At 39.5% G+C, this 21,593-nt stretch overlaps 1 protein-coding gene across 11 annotated transcripts in view; it reads right to left on the reverse strand.

Moving 5' to 3' along the window:
- The window catches only part of Fgd4 (FYVE, RhoGEF and PH domain containing 4), a 209,840-nt gene that overhangs the window by 82,883 nt on the left and 105,364 nt on the right, over positions 1-21,593 (reverse strand). For all 11 annotated transcript variants that reach the window (XR_008218682.1, XM_052739977.1, XM_052739970.1 and 8 more), the window contains exon 2: positions 21,005-21,124. Coding sequence is in view for 7 of the 11 variants with exons in the window: in XM_052739970.1 (XP_052595930.1) it covers positions 21,005-21,124 (120 nt within the window). In the remaining 4 variants the exon portion in view is untranslated. The remainder of the gene's footprint in view (positions 1-21,004; positions 21,125-21,593) is intronic.

Consider the following 21,593-nt stretch of genomic DNA (forward strand, 5'->3'; position numbering starts at 1 on the left):
TGGACATCAGGCTGGCATTTCCTGACTCAGCCTTTCTCTTCCCAGAATTCTCCTTGTCTGCTTATCCCACGCCTTTAATCCCAGCACTCAGGAGGCAGAGCCAGGCAGATCTCTGTGAGTTCAGGGCCAGCCTGGTCTACAGAGCAAGATCCAGGACAGGCACCAAAACTACACAGAGAAACCCTGTCTCGAAAAAACAAAACAAAAAAACCAAAACCAAAAACAAAAATCCAGGCACAAAACATCCAGGAAATCTAGGATACTATAAAAAGAACAAACATAAATAATCGGAATAGAAGAAAGAGAAGAAACCCAGGTCAAAGGCACAGAAAATACTTTTAACAAAATCATTGAAGAAAATTTCCCCAATCTAGAGAAAGAGATGCCTATAAAAGTACAAGAGACATACAGAACACCAAATAGACAGAACCATAAAAGAAATTCCCCAAGGCACACAACATTGAAAACACTAAATCAACAGAAAAGAAGTACATTAAAAGCTGCAACAAACACAAACAAAAACAGTGTAGCTAAAACATTCCTGAATAATAAAAGATTTTTCAGAGGTATCACCATCTCAGATCTCAAGCTGTAAAACTGAACTATAGTAATAAAAACAGCATGGCATTGGCATAAAAACAGGCCGGGCGGTGGTGGCACACGCCTTTAATCCCAGCACTCGGGAGGCAGAGCCAGGCGGATCTCTGTGAGTTCGAGGCCAGCCTGGGCTACCAAGTGAGTCCCAGGAAAGGTGCAAAGCTACACAGAGAAACCCTGTCTCAAAAACAAAAAAAAAGAAAAAAAAAAAACAGACACATTGACAAACAGAATTGAAGACAAATTTAATTTCACACAGCTGATTTTTTACAAGGAAGCAAAACATATACACTGGAGAAACGACAGAATCTTCAACAAATGACGCTGGTCAAACTAGATAGCTTTATGCAGAAGAACGAAAACCAATGTATACCTATAACCCTGCATAAAATCAACTCCAAACAAATTACCAACCTCAATGTAAGACCAGCTATCCCAAATTTAAGAGATGAAAATACAGGGAATAGTCTTTAAATCATCAGAATATGAAAGGACTTTCTGAACAGGATATTGATTACATAGGCATTAAAACCAACAATTAATAAATGGACCTCATAAAGTTAAAACCCTACTCTACAGCAAAGAATGCCATCAGTGAAGCAAAGCAGCAGTCTACAGAATGCGGAAAATCTTTACCAATAATACATATGATAGAGGATTATCATCAACTGATAACTGGATAATAAAATGTGGTACATTTAGACAATCAAATATTATTCAGCTCTTTAGAAAAATAAAATTCTGAATGGTAAATGGATGGGACTAGAAACAACCATCCTGAGTGAGATAAACCCGAATAAATAGACAAATATTGCATGTTTTCTTTTATATGTTGATGTTATCTTTTAAGCTTTGGGTACGTATGTTTCAATCAGAATAACCACAGAGCATCAGACAACTAATAAGGAACCAGTGGGGAGAAAGGATCGGACAGGGAAGGGGAAGCAGAATATATTGTTATAAAGTGGAGATAAAGTGGAAACTAGAATCGGAGGATTAAATGGGGGCAGGGAATAGTAGGGCAGGGTAAAGAAGGGGTACAGGGAGCTGGGAAGGAACAATCAGTACTAATGGGCTTTTGAAAAGTCATATAGAAACCATATATATATGAATTGTAATGTTTAACACACACACACACACTTTTTAAAAATGGAGTGAGTCACCATATAATGGAGGAGACAATGCCCCAACTAGACATCTTATGCCATCGAGTCAAACCTCCAGTGCCAAGAATGGGTTACATCTTGCTGTGTTACTGATCAAGGGATCCCACAGACCCCCAAACATCATAGGCTATTTCCAGGGCTATTGACTGTTGGTTATTCTTCATGGCCTGAAGGTAAGGCCATATTGCTGCAGACATCACTTACTTATGTCACTGAACATGGAGATTTGAGTGGTGCCCAACTAGATGCTTCACTTCTACTGACTAGTGTTCATGGTGCTCAAAGGTACTTTACACGCTGCTGGGGAAGACAGAAATCACCACGATATGCTCAAGCAATAGTAGAACGATATTATGGGAGTAACAAGCCACTTTTTTTCAAAATGAATTTTTTTTCCATACAATAAATTCTGATCATGCCTTTCCCCTTCCCCAACCATTTATTGGTTGGATTTAAGGCCTATTTCATTAGATGGAACCCACAGCTGAAACTGCTAAAGTGTCCAAGAACCCAAGATTAGATAGTTCATGAGCCTAGGGGAAAAAACCAAATGCTATTGATCTGCTAAAGGAAAATAGCAATAAAATGATTCCTAATGACATTGCTATACCATAGATCAGTGTCTCTCTCAGCCATCATTAAAGAAGTTTCTTCTAAGAGTAATACCACAGAGACCCACAAGCAGACACTACAGTGTAGACTGAGAGCCTTTGGAACACTCAGCCTTAAATGGGACATCATTATCAAACACACTCCTTCAATGCTCAGGGATCTATGTAGAAGAAGGGGTACAAAGTTCATGAGACGGAGACAGTAGATGACTCCAAGGAAACAGCATCTTCCAAACATGACAGAACTGCAGACACAGAGACTGTGGTGATAAAATTCCAGTACGGAGAAGAGGAAGTGGACACAAAGTCCCCCTCTTAATCAAGAAGGTGTCTGCAATTGATACCTGCTGGAAAAGGGAAATCAGTTTTCTCCAGTGGAGCAACACTGGGTATATCAACCACACTCTACAACAGGCCCCATATCCAGGAATAGCTATCCAATACAAAACGGATTTCATGTTTTTGTGTATGTGTGTGCTTGTTTTGTTTCAGGATTTATTTGTCTTAGTGGATTTGTATGTTGTTTTGGCTTTTCTGTTTGTTTGTTTGGTTTGTTTTGCTTTTTTAAGACAGGGTTTCTCTGTGTAGCCCTGGCTGTCCTGGAACTCCCTGTGTAGACAAGGCTGGCCTCAAACTCACCGAGCCTCCCAAGTGCTGGGATTAAAGGCGTGTGCTACCACTGCATGGTCAACATTCATTTTGTTTGTTTGTTTTTATTTGTTTGTTTTGTTTTGCTTTTTTAAGACAGGGTTTCTTTGTGTAGCCCTGGCTGTCCTGGAACTCACTCTGTAGACCAGGCTGGCCTCGAACTCAGAGATCTGTCTCCCCAGTGCTGGGATTAAAGGTGTGCACCAGCACACTTTCTTTTGTTTTGTTTATGAGAAAGAAGAGGAAGTTGGATGGGCAGGGAAATGGCAAAGATACAGGAGTAGTTTGGGGAGGGAAAATACCATAAAATATATTGTATAAAATTTTTTCAATAAAAATAGGGAAATATTTACTATTATTATTTCAAAATTATTGTAATAGCAGCAATTTCATATGATGTGCCCTGGTAGTATATGAAGTAGAATATTCTTGCCAAATAATGCCCACTTTGTCATAAGGATTATTTTGAGCAAAGGCATTAGAGAAATATCTTGACCTGTCCCTTTCTCCTGTGGGGATTGTCTTTCTTACACAAGAAGAAAAGTAACATTCTTATCATCATTAATGAGAGGCTAAAGGCTGAGAAAGTCTATGTTAACAAATTTTGTTAACAAATTTTGTTTCTAGTTTCCTCCAATATCCTGTGGAAAAGTCCTTTGGTGGTCTTATGTTTACATAATTTATTTCTCTTTATCTAATTTAGTATGTAAAAATTCAGATCAAACAGCTTTTTGAGGCCTTCTTTTCTTGTGGTGATTCTAATACACACATTGTTGGAAGACAGACCAATCCAGGCTGTCTCAGGGCCCTGATGAAAGGACAAAGGGAATGCTAGTTCTGTGTCCTTTCCCAGGGACAGACTTGGCAAGGTCTAGGCTGGGGCTAGGGCCAGGGCCTCAAGTTAAGGTTTTGGTTCCTGGCAAAACAGCTTTCCCTTCCAAGGGCAGCAGTCATCAGTCTCAAGGCATCTGTGTCTGAGGTATCCTGTATTCTCTTGCCAACATTGTCTGACTCAGCTTTCTGCTGACCATGGGCTTTTCCCCTTGCAAATAGTATAGAAGATGCTGTACTTCTTAATGAACTGTCTTGGCATAAATCATCAGCTAGTGCAAGACCTTCTGATCCCAGCTACCAGTCTTCTGTATTTAATGATCCTGGGCCCTCCTCCTCAGCACCTTGACATTCAGGACCCTCATTTCTGCGAGTCTGGGCCACATATAAAAATGAAATGAAAATGTGTGTGATTTTCTTCTGTCAAGCTTATACTATGTCAACACAGACTTTGAAAGGACAGAGAAGAGGCATTCACTCCCCTAAATGTGTAGGATGAGTTAGAAACTAGTACTAAGTAATCATTCTTTCTTATATACAAACATTCTGAAGATTAAGAATGAATAATATGCTGGTTGTAGTGGCACACAACCTGTAATCCCAGAATGAGAGGCAGAGGCAGTTTGAGTACAAATCTATAATACAACGAAAAAGAATCCTAGAATCTAGATAAGAAACCATAATTTTATAAAACCAGATAAAGTCTGTCAAAAATTGAAGGCAAGAGGCTTTGGCCACAGTTTTTGACACACACTCTTTATTGGTGTCTTAGGGTTCCTATTACTGTGATAAAACACTGACAAAAAACAACTTGTGGAAGAGAGGGTTATTTCATCTTACAGCTTTTGCATCTGTCACTGCAGGAGGCCAATGTGGGAGCCCACAAAGATCCCAACTTGTGGTTTGACTCAAGGTCAGAGTCAGGGTTTATGTTGCTCTCAAAGGCATGGTTACCAGGTGTCTTATACTTCAAGGCCTAATCACAGGATGCTTTGCCATGGGGCTTATCAGGTGTTTTGAAGGGTCTACACTGGGTTGTACATGTGCTTTGATCTTAAAAGGGGAAGGTCTTTTGTCTCTCCCCTTACTAGTGTATAAAAATCCCATTAGAAATTAACTTGAGGCTGCTGGGTATCGACCCAGGGCCCTCCTGAAGCTATCCTGTGTCTTTTTTTTCTTCATCTATATTTCTATCTGGCATTTCTCAATTTCTTACTCCCCCAGGCAAGGCATTATCCAAAATGGGCTGGGCCCTCCCTGTCATTGCCAATGAAGAAAATGTCCTGCAGACTTGTACTTGACTACAGGCTTGTACTGTGGAGGCAATTTCTCACTTAAGATTCTTCCCAGATGACCCCCACCTTGTATTAAGTTGATACAAAAACTTGCGAGCATGACTGGTATTAGAGACCATGAACACGGAGAACTCTAACACTACAATTTCTTCTTTTACTACTTTGTGTCTGTGGACTTTGGATGATGTATTAGTTCTAGAAATAAAGACATAAATTCATTTCTAGATTTTGTTTTGCACTGACTGAGTTTAGAATGTAACTGCAGTCCTTCCCTACTTCACTGTTAAACTTTGTACAGCATCAAGATGCTCAGGTAAAAGCCATTCTAAATCCAAACTATCTACAACAGTTTTTCAAATGAAGAATATTTAAGTAGCCAAGCCAGACAATGCAAATATCCTAAGACCTTGGAGGCAGAGATAGGACGATGGTGAATTTTGGAATGGCTTGGGCCACACAGTAAGATCCATCAACAAAATATAACAAACAAAACCACAAAATAATATCTAAGCATGTCCTGACAGGGCATAAACAATTTCAGAATTGTGTTAGCAAGAATCTTGTGATATGTCTAAATTAAAATAAAAACATATTAGAAAGACATACAACATAGGTTATTTTCTTTTGAACAAGACATCATAGGAATTTTCTTATACCTGTTGCAGTTCTACAACCTTATCTGTGCAGCCTACATTCTCTTTACACTATGTTAATAGGGTTATTTTCTTGGCCTTCAGGCTTTTATAACACCCAGAATGTCCTTCAAAATCTTGTAGTCTACTTGACAAACTCCCGTACTTTCTCCATTGTATATCTCAGTCATCACTCTAAGAGCATTCTGCTCTATTCCACCACTAACAGACCCTTGACATCCTCATGCCCCACCTTAAAAACATCTAGCACAGAACTGAAGAGATGGTTCAGTGTTTAAGAGCACTGACAGCTCTTCAATTCCCAGCACCCACATGGAGGCTCACAACTGTATGTAACTTCAGTTCCAGGGGTTCAATGCCATCTTCTGGCATCCATGGGCCCTACACAGACAAACATTCAGGCAAATACTCATACACATAAAATACAAAAATAAATAAAATCTCAAAAAAAGTTTAAAAATGTTTCTATAAAAACAGACAGGTGGATCATGGAACAGAATAAAGAACCTGGAAATAAACCCACACAGCTATGGATGCCTAATTTTGGACAAAAGTGTAAAAAACAATGTAGTGAGAAAAGGAAAGCATATTGAACAAATAGTGCTGTGTCCTCTTGGAGAAGAATGAAATCAGATCTGAATCTTTCACTTTGAACAACAAAAATCCAAGAAAGGTGAATCAAAGGCCTAAATTTGAAAGCTGAAATTGCTAGAGCAAAGTATAGGGAAATATTGCTGCCTGGGAGACCAGCTCCAAAGCTGCAGACAGGGCTCAAAGAGAAAGTCACTCATAGTGAAACTTAGGACTTTTTATCTGAAGGCTTTTTTTAGAAATGGAATAAACTCACACACATCCTGATGGTTTCTCTATTTTCTCATGTTGAATTCTCTTTATTCTCTCATATTGGCTCCTTCTGCAGCTCTTTATTCATATATATATATATATACTCAACAGAATCTTTCATGTTGAATATAGGAGTTACATTTGAAGGTCACATTTCATTTCTTAAGTAAATAATGAACAGAGTCATCCCAACAACACAGATGCAATAAATCTCAACTTCCTAATTGATGGGCTGTCACTGCAGCTACAAAGAAAGAACCAGTCATTTTATCTAACTAGTGAGATAGTCTTATAAAGGACTTTAAAGGAGCTATAACACTAAACTATTGAGGAATCTAAGAAACATAAGAAAATCGTGAACTACATCCTATATTTCTGAGTGTAGTAACATTTTCAACTAACATTTGTGATTAATCATAAATGCCAGGCTCTCTCAGACTGGGAGTGTTTATAGAGATAGCTGTGTCTTAAATGCTTTGGTTGGAACTCAGTTTACCATAGTTCTCTTAATATGAGCTCACTTTGGCACTCTCCAAGGCACAGTGACACTAACAGGGCTATCAATCTTAAAATATGTTTTTCTGTCCTGTGGGTAACTTTAGAACATAAAGAAAGGAAACTTGCAACTCTTTCTTGGGGCTATGAAGTGAGATTATTCTCTGTAGCCCTGGCCAGTTGGAAAAAAGTTAGTTGGCTAAACTTAGTCTTCAGGTTAGATGCCCATATCATAAAACTGTGATTAGGAATTTGTGCAGAGTTAACCACTGCCCTATGTTATCAGCCAGACCTAGCAAGAGAAACTGGCATAGGAATTAGGTTGCTTTGCACCTTTGACCTTGGTTCAGCACATCAGACATCTGGCTGTATGTCCTTGTAAATTGGACTGCTTTTCCTGGAACAGTTTATCTTAAAAACCATTAGCAAGGCACCTGGTCTAAATCAACTAATGGTATACAGTTGTCTTGGTAGCTGGGAAATACCACTATTTTCCTATATCAGTCTGAGCTGTAATCTAAAACAGTTCCTCCCTGAATTGTGCAGCATTCCTTTGTATTCATTTTTATTTATCAGAACTCTGTATACACTAAAATTATTGATATCAAATGGACAATACAGCTTAAGGAGAAGTCATCTTCACAGATAAAGATCCTAATAGATCAGGATGCAAATATGAGGAAAACACACTACCATAGAAGCAGTAAGTGATTCCCCATAGCCATTTAGAGAAAAATTACAATAGCACATGTGAAAATTACAGAGAGAAGCAAACAATATTCTGGAGTCTGTAACCCCGTGGCCATGCCTAATGAGGTTTCCCATCAGAATATTATTCTTCTAATGGGCTGACATTTTGAATATTAATTGCCATCTGCTGTTCTATGCCACGGCTCTTCACAGGGAACACACTCACTGATACAGGTATAGGCAAAAAACTTTCTGAAAGAATTCAATAGCACAGGGAATAGCCTCAAGAACAAACAAATGGGACTAACCTGCCTATCAATAAATGAACTAATAAAATGAAGATAGTTCTCAAATAGGTGACAGAAATGACAAGTAAATATTTAAAATGGTGCTCAACAGCCTTAGATATCCAGGAAATGAAGGTTAAAACTACTTTGAGATACCATCTCATCCCAGTCAGATGGCCATCCTCCAGGAAGTGAATAAACGCTGGTGAGGAAAACTGCTGGCAAGAATGCAAACTAGTTCAACCACTATGGAAATCAGTATGGAGGTTTCTAAAATGATCAGAAGTAGAACTACCATATGACCCAGCTATATCACACTCGAGACTTCTCAAAACACTGACATAGAAATACTTGCACAGCCATGTTTATTGCTATCCTATTCACAATTGCAAAGAAAAGGAACCAACTTAGATGTTAATCAACAGATAGATAATAGAAATATATGAAGAGATAATGGAATTTTATCTAAGTTAAATAAAAATGAAGTTACAAAATTTACAGGAAAATAGATGGGTCTGGAAAGTACAGTATCTTAAATAATATTCTTAATTTATTCTTTGAAATTTTCATATAGGTAAACAATGTATTTCAAGCATATCCACCCCCATTCTTCTCCAACTCAACCAATCACAAGACATTGTACTCCCAAATTTAACTGAATATCTGTTTGTTTTTTGTTTTAATAACCTTGTATGTGTATGGGTATGGACAGAGAGCCCAATTCACCTGATCCAAGGTGTGGGCAATCTACTTGTGGCTACAAACCTAAAAGAAAAGTGACTGTCCCTGCCTGAGCAGCTACCACCTACCAATACCTCCTCAGGTAAGGGTGAAGCCTCACAAGCCTCTCCCTAACCTATGCTATAATCTGACTGGCTTGACACATGCAGGAAACCACAGCTACTGTGACATCATGTACACAACAGCCATGTCATATAAGAAGACCATCATATAAGACCATCGCACATGATGCCTCTCCGTTCTCTTTCTCTTACATTCTTTTTGCTCTCTTTTCAAGATGTTTCATGTTTCAAGAGGGTGGCGTGGGTCGATGTGGAGCGAATGAAGTCCTAAGTGAATGTGGGCTGCTTACATGGGCATGGCCATATCAAGGACTCCAATGCCTCAGCTACACAGAGTGGCAAAGCCTTCTCCAAGTGAGGCAGAGGGCAAAGCCTTAATTGGGGCTCCAAGTGTAAATGTTGACAGTGTGTGCAGAAAAATGTCCATCATAGCTTCTCCTTGAATGTTTATGACCTGAAGACCGCTCCACCTGTAGAGACTGTTCCTATGGATGGAGATTATCTAAACCTGCTTCATTGATTCATCTGTATGCAATAACCCTACATCCCTTGTAGCTAGAGTTTTCCTGCCTGGCCCACAGTCAGGACAATCTCTGTCACCCGCCAGTCCCACAGCCGCTCAGACCCAATCAAGTAAACGCAGAGACTTATATTGGTTACAAACTGTATGGCTGTGGCAGGCTACTTGCTAACTGTTCTTATAGCTTAAATTAATCCATTTCCATAAATCTATACCTTGCCACATGGCTTGTGGCTTACCGGCATCTTCACATGCTGTTTGTCATGGTGGTGGCTGGCAGTGTCTCCCTCACTCAGCCTTCCACTTCCCAGAATTCTCCTTTCTCCTTGTCCTGCCTACTTCCTGCCTGGCCACTGGCCAATCAGTGTTTTATTTATTGACCAATCAGAGCAATTTAACATATAGACCATCCCACAGCAATCCCTGCTCAATTGTACATAATAAACATGTTGAGCTTTGAGAAGCCTTTAGTTTCTCCATCAGAGCCCAGTCCACCTGATCCAAGCTTTTCTATGTGTCTGTCTGTCTGTCTTTTCTTCATTCCCTTGACATCCCTGGTCAAGTCAAGTTCCTAAGGCCATGCAAATACTCAGAATAGAGAGGCTGATACAGATGTTCTACCTGAGGCTGAGCACTCAGTCACATATTCCCAACATTTTGACTAGTTATGAGTCTCTGCACTAACTACTGCCCACTACAAAAAGAAGCTCTCTGACCAAGGTTAAGAAATCTTGTAACCCAGGTCTATGGGTACAAACACAAATATTTAAAAGGCAGTTTGACAACATGACTATTTAGTAAATCAATAGTAGCCAAGTCCCACCATAGGGGCTATGATCTCCCTAACCATGAGCTTTTAAATAAAAAGTATCATGTTGGGCTGGAGAGATGGCTTAGAGGTTAAGAGCACCGACTGCTCTTCCAGAGGTCCTGAGTTCAATTCCCAGCACCCACATGGTGGCTCACAACCATCTGTAATGAGATCTGGCGCCCTGTTCTGTATACATAATAAATAAATAAATCTTAAAAAAAAAAAAAAAAGTATCATGCATGAATCCCCTCCTGGGGTGCAAGTCTTGAATTAAATTTGAAAAGCAGTTGGTTATCTCATAACAGTCATGCTACTATTGCACATCTGGCCTGGCTAGTGAGACCACTGATGTCTTCCTTAGCAGCCTGCATGGCAACTTCTGGTAGAATGAAAGCTAGCCAGCTGGAAGGAAGATTCCTGGTCAGTTTAATTGACTTCTCTATGCCCTTCAGTCAAAGAATATGGTGCTTTCAGCAACAGCCTTCGACAAGAGCCTATGACCTCTGCAGCCTTGACCAGGTTTACATTACCAGGTTTAAATTGCCTCCTGTGAAACAGGCCTCAAATTCAATCAGAAGATAGTTATGCTCTAACAGTCATGCCAGTATTGTACCAATTGGCACATCTTGCCCTGGTCAGTATTGTAGCATGCAGAGTCCATCACTGGGTAAGACCACTGATGTCTTTCTCCCCTAGAAGCCTGCACAGCACCTTCAACACTATGGAAGTTAGCCAGCAGGGAGAGTTTCATGGTCAGTTACAACTTGATTTCTCTATGTCCTACAGTGTGTGGTATCTCCAGCAATAGTCTTAACATCTAGTTAAGGTGGGCAACCAAGAACGGTGGCAATAGTCTATGTTGTTTTGGGGAATCTCTAGGGCCTCATTGACCAAAAACTAATAAGGAGACATCGGGTGTCTAGGATTCAGATTTTCTTTTAAGAACCATGGTCTTCTGTGCAGCATGGCCCATACATGTAGGGTACCTCTGTTCCTCATTATATTTTTATTAGTTTAAAAAAGAATGGGTTTCCATACAGTTTCTTCATAAATCCTTAGTTTTGGCTATTCCATACTACCATCTCCTTCCATCTTATCTTCATTCCATTTAAATCTTTAATCTTCAACATTCTTTTTCTCTTTCATATGATGTATTCTACTATACCTTCTAATTATATTTTTTTAACAGAGTTGCAAGATTGTGTCATTTCATGTGACTTTTTAACACAGCCTTCATTTTGGTTAACCATTCTCCTACCCCCTAATTTCTTCATGCCCTTCATCTCCCTCCCTTAACCCTTTCTATGTCCAGTCTTTTCCTTTCAATTTTCATTTTACCTACGTTCTACTACCATTCCCAGTTGATGGACATTTATAGGTTGCTTTTATCTCATAGCTGTTGTGAATACAGCAACAATAAGCAAGTATGTGTGCAACAGGATATAAAGTCCTTCTGGCACATTTGCAGGGGTGGTGTAGCTATAGTTCTATTTCTGGTTTTTATACAGACTGATTTAAAAAGTGGTTGTAATGGTTTACACAGTGTATGAGGGTTTGCCTTTCTCCACATCTACAGCAGATTCCTATTTGATCTATTTATAGTATTATTTAATTCTAATGTTTCTTTGTTTAGTTTTTGTCTTGATAATCTGTCTATTGAAAAAAAATGGGATGGGGTATTGATGTCACCCATTATCACCATGTTGGGGTCAATCTGTGACTTTTCATCTAGTAAACTTTGTTTTGAGAAAATGAGTTATATATGTTTAGAATTAAAGTATCTTCTTGGTGGACTATTCCCTTAACAAGTATTCTCTACTTGCTTGGAATATCTACATCAATCCTTTTACCCTAAGTTAGTGCCTATCACTGATGGTGAGGTGTGTTTCTCAGAGGCAGCAAAAAGATGGATCCTGTTTTCTAATCTCTTAATCCTTGTCTTTTTATTGGGTTGAGACATTAGTACTGACAGGTATCATTAAAAGATTACTTTCTGTTATTTTATTTTTCTATAAGTTTCAATACTTTTACTAGACACAATAGTCTATGCTGTAGTATTTCAGAATTAGGAAGGTATCTTTCCAGGTCCTTCTGGATTTAGAGGTTTCTATGGAATAATCAATCATTATTGATTGGCTTTCACATAGCTTTGTCTCTTGCTGTTTTCAATACACTTTCTTTAGTCTGCATTTTTAGTGCTTTTAACTACAATATGTCAGTGAGATGTCTCTTTTCTGGTAGTGTCTATTTGTTTTTCTGTAGGCTTCTTCCTCCCTCCCCGCCCTGTCCCTTTTAATTACAATAGGTTCTTTTCTTATACACTATATTCTGATTACAGTTTCCCCCTTCTACTCCTCTCAGTTCTTCCACACATCTCCCTTTCATCCAGATCCACTCTTTCTGTTTCTCATTAGAAAAAGCTTCTAAGAGATAGCAACCAAACATGACAAATGAACTATAAAACAAAACCATCCCACCTTAGTTGGACAAAGCAACCCATTCTGTGTTCTTCTTGTACCTGGGTGGGTATCTCCTTTTCTAGGTTTGGAAATTTTCTCTGTGATTGTTTTGAAAATATTTTCTGTATCTATTTTCCTTTTTCTATGCCCATAATTTGAAAGTTAAGACTTTTCATGGTGTCTCAAAGCTACCACATGCTCCATTCATATTTTTTTGTCATTGATCTTTACTAAATGATATGATTCTTTTACCTTTTGTCCAAGATCCAGTACTGTTTTTCACATGCTATACATTCTATTAGTGAGGCTTTTTCACTGAGGTTTTTATCTGCCTTAATGAATTTTCCACTTTCAGAATCACTTTAATTTGGCTTTTCTTTAGGAATTCTATCTCATTCTTACTACAAAGTAATGGTATATGTTTATAACTATTAGGGGAGGGGCACTAGGCTAGTGTTTATGAATGGGATTAAGGCACCTTAGAAGACATCCCAGAGAGACCACTATCTCTGCCTACTATTTCAAAGGGATCAGAAAGCAGGCTCTCAGCACTGAGTACTTTGATCTAGGATCTCCAGTCACCAGAACTTCAAGAACAGAAGTGCTATTCAATTTTTTATGGAAGGCCAGAGAGACAAAGACAGAGGGGAGTAAAAAGAGTCACTCAGTGTAAAGGGTGGGCTAGAACTATAGCCATGAGCACCAGGGAAGGGCCAATGAACAAGGATGAGTGCTCCACAAAAGCATCTACTTTGTGATTTGTTTAGTACCTGTAGTTATAGAAAGCTGCACATAACTAGTAAGTAAGTATTAAAGTAACAATATATTGACTTAACCATTAAACTATAAAACAACAAAAATAAGGCCATTGCTACCTCACTATTTAACAGGTTTGTTTTGGTGTGTGGCCATGAGATCACTGCCTTGGTTTTCTCAGGGTTCTGACTAGAAAACATTGTAGTGAAGCAATGCATCTTCCAAAAACAAGCAAGCCACAAAGGCCTTTTGAATATCAAACTTTTTTAAAATCTGGCTAAAAACATAAACCAGAATTACATTAATTTCAGTTTACTCTCATTTTTTATCTTTCAACTCAGGTCCACTGAGCAAAGTGTTGTTTTGTGTTTTGCACATAAAATAGCATAAATCATGATTAAAAACTTTCTATGCTTATGTCCACTTTATTGTTATGGAAGGTGATATGGCCAGAACTAAAGGTGATAAACTCACAATTGAGTTTGTTATGTAAGTCATCAATTATTTGACTTTGCTTGACAGCCATACTTCATACCACTATTGCTACAAGATGCAGAAATATGAAGTAAGAACTCAGCTGACTATGGCAAAGCTATTACCTGGAAGAGTCAAGGACTGTTCCAGAGGAAGCCAAGACTCAAGGAGTACTGGTGTTATTTGGCTTTTGAATATATCAGCTGTCTTCTGCTATGAATTTCACATGTGCTATCATAGCTTCCCCAACTGATTCTTTTTCCTAAGAACTAACAGTATGGATTGATCATTCTTTGGGCATAGGTTTTCCCTATACAATTAAGGTATTTGGATAATAGTTACACAAGCAAGGCTTCCTTGTTTTTCCAGGCTTTTTGTTTCTCCTTTTTAACATTAGAATCAGATATCTACTTTAGCTAGCATCTAAGGCCAAGGTCAGCTCCAGACAAAAGCATTTTATCTGGGTACCTCTCAAACATTCAAGGACAAAAGGCAGACAGAATAAGAATTCCAGACCACCTGCTAGTCTCCTGAATTAAGGTAAATATGCATACAGAGACACTGCCTAGGCCAGGCAGATGTTAGGTACACAGCTTTGTTTCTTGTGCAAATTAAGCTCAGATCCTCCTTTTTTCTTTTCATTAAGGAATTTTTTTATTCATTTTAGATACCAATCACAGATCCCCCTCTCTTTCCTCCTCCTGCCCGCCAGCCTTCTCCTCAACCCACCCGCCATTCTCTCATTCAACAAGGTAAGGCCTCCAATGGGGAGTCAGCAGAGCCTGGTCCATTCAGTAGAGGCAGGTCCAAGCCCCTCCTTGTGGCATCAAAGCTGTGCAAGGTGTTTGACCATAGGTAGTGGGATCCAAAAAGCCAGCTCATGCACTAGGGATGCATCATTAACTCTTTACCAGGGGGCTCCTCAAGCAGATCAAACTACACAACTGTCTTGCTTATGCAGAGGGCCTAGCCCAATCCCAAGGAGGCGCCACAGCTGTCGAGCCAAAATTCATGAGTTCTCACTAGTTTGGTTTGGTTGTCTCTGTAGGTTTCCCCATCATGATCATTGTAAGTAAGATTATTGCAACTCTGTGAGTTTGGTCCCAGATTTTGGCACCAAAATGTGAGTTTTGCAACTCTGGTATCCTAACCACTTGGGGAGTCAGGTGATGGCTGGAACTGTGATGAGACAGCAGCCCTGGAGAGTGAGGTATCCCGGATACCTCAAGCTGCTTAGGACAGCTCTGTCCTGGAGGGGAAGTTATTCTGACTGCTTCGGAGAGTCAGGCCTAGAACTGCCAGGACAGTAAAGCAGGGAAGGGTATCCTGACAATTCAGGAGAGGCAGACCTGGAGCTGCTAGGACAGTAAAGCGAGGAAGGGTATCCTGACTATTTGGGACAGTCAAGCTTGGAGCTGCTGGACAGCTAAGCAAGGAAGAGTATCCCGACTGGTCAGGAATCAGGCTATACCTGGTGTGGTGGGGGATGGTCTCCCCGCAGGATATAGCAATCCTGCTCCTCTCCTGGATAGCTGTTACAGCTGAGCTTTGCTCAGCCTCCACTTAAGGGGACTTCCTAGCAGAGCTCTACTTCTCTGGCCTAAGATGTTTCTTCTTTTGCTTCACTTTGCAAAAGGGGAAAACCTGCAGAAATGTAGCAATCTCCTACAGCTCTGGGGAAAAGTGTTACTTTTTCAGCTCCCCCTTGCTCTGTCCACTGAGAGACAACTCAGGAAGGTGTTTCTGTTGAGCTCCTCCTTGCTCTGTCCACTATGGGATGGCTCAGCAAGGTTCTTCTCTGTGTCAGTGAATGAAGATCTTTATACCCAAGAGATCTATATACTCTTTTGAGAAAGAGATTTATTTGGGAAGGAGGAATCCAGGACAGTAGCTGCCTCTACCAGGGTAAGAGAAAGGCCACAACTGAACAGGCAGGGTGGTTTATATAGGATCTCTTAGGGGTGGAGTCAAACAAGGATTGGGTAGTTTTTTCCTGCCCAGGGACTGGTCAATTTTGTTGTCTAGGGGCAGAGATGGCCCTGATTTAAGAGAAAAACTGTGTTTCTTTCACTGGTCTTTCTTGGCTTTTTGACACTAATTCTAAGGCCAGGGCACATTTCTTTCACTGACTCTGATTCAGGGACCAAGAGTGTTTCTTTGGTACTAGTTTCAAAATCAGGGCATGTTTCCTTGGTTCTGAATTTGGGGAGAAAGTGTTCATTTTTCTGGCTCAGGTCCCAGACCCAGACTGTATTTCTTTCCCTGGTTCTGGGCTCCAGGGCCAGGGTGCTGTTTTCCTGCTCTCTAATTGGTTGATTTCACAGGTCAGTTGGCCAGGGGCAGAGAGGACTCTGATCTGAGCCAAATTGTGTTTCTTTCTGCCCTGATCTGAGCCACGTTTCCCTAGTTCTGGGCAACAGGGTCAGGGTGGGTTTCTTTAGCCAGCCCTTTTCCCCTACAATCTTGATGCCTCTTGCTCACAGAATCCCTCTTCCCTCTCTTCAACTGGACTCCTGGAGCTTGGCCTGATGCCTGGCTATGGATCTCTGCATCTGCTTCTATCAGTTACTGGAAGAAGGCTCAATGACTACAGTTAGGGTATTCACCGATCTGATTACTGGGGCAGGCTAGTTCAGGCACCCTCTCCACTATTGTTAGTAGTCTAAAGTAGTCATCCTTGTGGATTCCTGGGAACTTCTCTAGCACCAGGTTTTTAGCCATACCCATGATGTCTCCCTCTATCATGGTATCTCTTTCATTGCTCTCCCACTCTATGCCTGTTCCAGCTTGACTGTCCCATTCCCTTATGTTCTTATCCCCCACCCCCTACCTTCCATTGCCCCCCCATACCCAGTTTACTCATGGAGATATAATTTATTTCCCCTTCCCAGGGTGATCCATGCGTCCTTCTTTGGGTCCTCCTTGTCAGCTAGCTTCTCTGGAGCTGTGGGTTGTAGTCTAGTTATCCTTTGCTTTACATCTAGTATCCACTTATGAGTGAGTACATACCATGTTTGTCCTTCTGCATCTGGGTTACTTCACTCAGTGTGATATTTTCTAGTTCTATCCATTTGCCTGCAAATTTCATGATGTCATTGCTTTTAACTGCTGAGTAGTACTCCATTGTACATATGTATCACATTTTCTTTATTCATTCTTTGGTTGAGGGGCATCTACATTATTTCTAGGTTCTGGCTATCATGAATAATGCTGCAATGAACAGAGTTGAGCAAGTGTCCTTGTGGTATGATTGAGCATTCCTTGGGTATATGCCCAAGAGTGGTATAGCTAGGTCTTGAAGTAGACTGATTTACAATTTTCTTAGAAACCACCATACTGATTTCCAAAGTGGCTATAAAAGTTTGCATTTCCATCAACAGTGGAGGAGTATTCCCCTTGTTCCACATCCTCTCCAACATAAGCTGTCATCAGCGTTTTTGATCTTAGCCATTCTGACAGGTATAAGATGGTATCTCAGATTTGTTTTGATTTGCATTTCCCTGATGGCTAAGGATGCTGAGCAATTCCTTAAATGTCTTTTGGCCATTTGAGATTCTTCTGTTGAGAATTCTCCGTTTAGCACTGTACCCCATTTTTTAAATGGATTGTTTGTTATTTTGATGTTTGATACAGCTAACTTTCTCAGGACTTGACAATTAACTCAAAAATTTTCTTTCAGAATCCCTTAAAGATGATGTCACCTCAGAAAACAGGAAGTAATTTTAAGAATAGGATGCCCACATTCCCAAGAGGTAGAGTTGGTGGTTTTTGATTATTCAATGGGTTGTGGATAACTGTCATTGTTTAGGATGGTTGGTTACAAGTTTTTAATTGATAGTAGTCAGGAAAAATGCTAAAAGAAGATTAGATTTAGCGTTCTTCTTTGTAAAAAAAAAAAGAGGATATAGATATGATAAGATAAAAGGTAGATTATTGAATCTACTCTAAAAAACAAAGATATAGAAATGATGAATAAAGGGTAGATTATTGAATCTACTCTGAAAAAAAAAAGAAATAGAAATGATGAATAAAGGGTAGAGTATTAAATCAAACCTGAAAAGAAAAAAGAGAGGATATAGATATGTTTTTTAAAACATCTACTTTTAAAAGGCAACTACCAATTTTCAATATTTTACATTGGATTTTTTTACTGTATACAAATTATGTATATTGATACAGATTTGAGATTGATTTTGTTAGAAAATACTGTACATATATTTCTAATTTTGTTCAAGGTATTGTACCTATATAGTTCATTTAGCAGTGTAATGCAATTTTCTAGTCCTTGAAAGTTATTACCAACTACTTAGATAATAAAGAAATGCAGGTTAGTAGTTAGTCATTACAATCTAATTTGTAGTCTTATTAGGTATATTTTCAAGGTCAAGCAGAAATATATTTTAGATAGACATGTCATCTTCAAACACTTCAGAGATCTACAGAATATGGCATTTAAGATGTTTTAATAACAGAATTTTTCATATTTTTATGACTATGAGACATGTCTGCTCCTGTCAGCACCAATATACTTCAGAGAAGATGATGGGCATTGGAGAAACTCCATATGGAATTTACTTTCTTGGTGGCAAAAGTTAGCCACTGGGCAAGAAAGTCCCCTTGCTTCAACTGCTGACAGTATGCTGTCCAAAATGGACAAGCAGGACACAAAAGAAAGAACTGCCAATCCTTGCCAAGACAAGGTAGGAAGGTTTTTTAGAAAACCTTGCTTCACAGAAGAGTTTTTCAGATATGCTAGGACTGTAGGCTGAAGATGGATGCCCCAACATTGTAGAGAAACCTCGGGTGACTGTCCAGGCAGTCAGCTGTTTCTGTCATTCCTTACATTTTTTGGAAGTTGCTTGTTTGCACTTCCTATTTAACTAGGTAATATTATTTCCTTCTTGAGTCTCTGAGTGAGTTGAAGATTAGATAGTTATAGTTTTCCTTGTTAACAAATTCAGAAAAGAAACTTATGAAAGAGGTGTAAAGGGTATAAGTTTGAAAGACGTCAAAACATAGTTTTTGTTTGGTTGGTAACACAAGTTAGGACAGAAAGTGTATCAGGTGCATTTTGCACTCACCAAAATAGGATAGATAATGGAATTTGCTGAATTTGTCAAATCCAAATGGACTAGACAATGTTGATGTAATTATTGCCTGTACATAGTGTATATAGTTATTATACTTATTGTATATAGTTTTTCTTGTATTAGTTATAATTTTTTTTAATTTTAGATAAAAAAGGGGAAATGTGGATATATTTTATTTGTGCTCTAACAAATAAAGCTTGCCTGGGGATCGGAGGAAAAAGCCAGCCACTATATTAAACATAGAGGTCAGGCAGTGGTAGCACACACCTTTAATCCTAGCATTTGGGAGGCAGAGATTCATCTGGATCTCTGTGAGTTCAAGGCCACACTGGGAACAGAGCCAGGAGTGGTGGCACATTCCTTTAATCCCAGCACTGGTTAACCATAGAGGTCTGGAGGTCTGCACAGACAGACAGGAAGTGATAGAGCTGGGCGGAAATAGGAAGTGATATAGCTGGGTAGAGAAAGGAAGTAAGATGGAAGAGCACAGAAAGGTATATAAGATGTGGGTATACAGGAAGTAGCTCTTTCTTGGGCTGAGGATTTCCTAGTGGTAAGAACTTGTGGCTGGCTTGTTTTATCCTTCTGATCTTTCAGCTTTCATCCCAATATCTGGCTCCAGGTTTTTATGAATAAGACCTTTTAAGATTTGTGTTACAGATTCCTAGTTGCTTGAATTCTTTATATATTCTAGAGATCAGCCTTCTGTCAGATGTTGGTTTGGTGAAGATCTTTCCCCATTCTGTAAGCTGCCATTTTGTCTTATTTACCATGTCCTTTGTCTTACAAAAGCTTCTCAGTTTCAGGAGGTCCCATTTATTAATTGTTGCTCTCAGTGTCTGTGCTACTGGTATTATATTTAGGAAGTAGTCTCCTGTGCCAATGTGTTCAAGGCTACTTCCTACTTTCTCTTCTATCAGGTTCAGTGTAACTGGATTTATGTTGAGGTCTTTGATCCACTTGGACCTGAGTTTTGTGCTTGGTGATAGATATGGATCTATTTGCAATCTTATACACGTTGACATCCAGTTATGCCAGCAAAATTTGTTGAAGATGCTTTCTTTTTTCCATTGTGCAGCAGACCCTCCTTTCTTACACAGCCTTAGTAGTATCTCTAGACTTCACTTTTGACATTTAACTTAGAACAAAAGGGCTTTTTGCATACCAAGTACATCAAGCTGTGACACAGCTCCCTAGATACCCCCGCCCTGCCAGAAAATGGCACAGGCGAGTTATACTGAGACAGTTAAAGCCCTAAAGACATATAGGCACTTTTACTTTACTCATAATTTATATTAACATTGTAGACTCCTAACATTTTTTCCTAGCCACTCCTAAGATTATAGTTTGGGAACATAAATATCCTTTTCAATATCTCTCAACCAATTTCAGGCCTTTGTTGACCCCACCTTCTTTTATCACCCCTTTGTATTGTAATATGACTGCTATTTGGATGCATCCATTCACCTCTTCCTTTGACCCCTGGAAGCTGGACTTGGGATGGAAAGAGACTTACTGCTTGTGTTTATATACCAGTGCTCCTGGAGCATAGGTGACAAAGAACAAATCAATGGACTAAAGAGCTTTGTGTACGTAGATTCATTTGAGTATCCCTCAGATTAATTCCTACTGCTGGTAGCATCTCTTCTAGAACCCTGGGAAAAGGTTATTTAGGGGCTGGACCCCAATATCTTTTGATACACTATGAACACAGCAGTAGCCAGAATTCCATAATCTAGTGGGTTACATGTTACATTCATTTTAAAGATTTTTTTTGGAAAGCTTAGCAATGAAATTTTAAAGCAACCCAGTAACATGCAAAGCATCATAATAAAGAATGTATATCTTGTTTTAGGAGCAGAGAGCAAATACTGCTCTTCACTTGAGCAGGCATACTGATACTTCAAATTATCTTTATTCATTCTTCTCTGCAGATTCTTAAAACTGACCAATCACAGAGCCCCAGACTACAAACCTTGTGGCTTTGGACTTGCAGCTGAGTGTTTTGCTGGTGTCCTCCCATTTATTCCCTGAGCCTCTGTGGTTGTGTTGCTTGTCGTACGAGGTGGACTGACCTTTGGACAGGTATTGATGCCTAGAGTTTAAAGGGAAAGAAAAGGTAAATACAGAGACACAGCACAACTTTTGTTTAGTAAGTTAATGTTCTTCTGACCACCTAAAAACATTGTTGCAAGACCCTAGAAACACTTGTCACATATGTCCTGTCCTTGACAGCTTTTCCTGGGGAAGACCTCATTCTGTGTGCTTCAGAAAGCCTCATATTCACATAGAAGCAAGACTTCTATATAAAGAACTCTCTCTGTCTGCAGAAAGGACAGAATGTAGCTGCTATGTGATATTCTAGTGTCCAGTCAGTGACCAATTTACTCAAAAGAACCATAGGAAAATATAACTGTGAGAGTGACATGGAGACTACAGAGAATGTCTTGGAGCGAAATGAACCAATGTGCTCCTTTTCTCCAATGCATTAGTTTCCACACAACATCCACAACATCTGCTAGGAGTAGTGCATGCTTGCAGCAATGCTGAGGTTACACGTATAC

The sequence above is a fragment of the Peromyscus californicus genome, unplaced genomic scaffold (genome assembly GCF_007827085.1).
Source record: "Peromyscus californicus insignis strain IS unplaced genomic scaffold, ASM782708v3 Scaffold_16__1_contigs__length_79575227, whole genome shotgun sequence".
Classification (NCBI taxonomy): domain Eukaryota; kingdom Metazoa; phylum Chordata; class Mammalia; order Rodentia; family Cricetidae; genus Peromyscus; species Peromyscus californicus.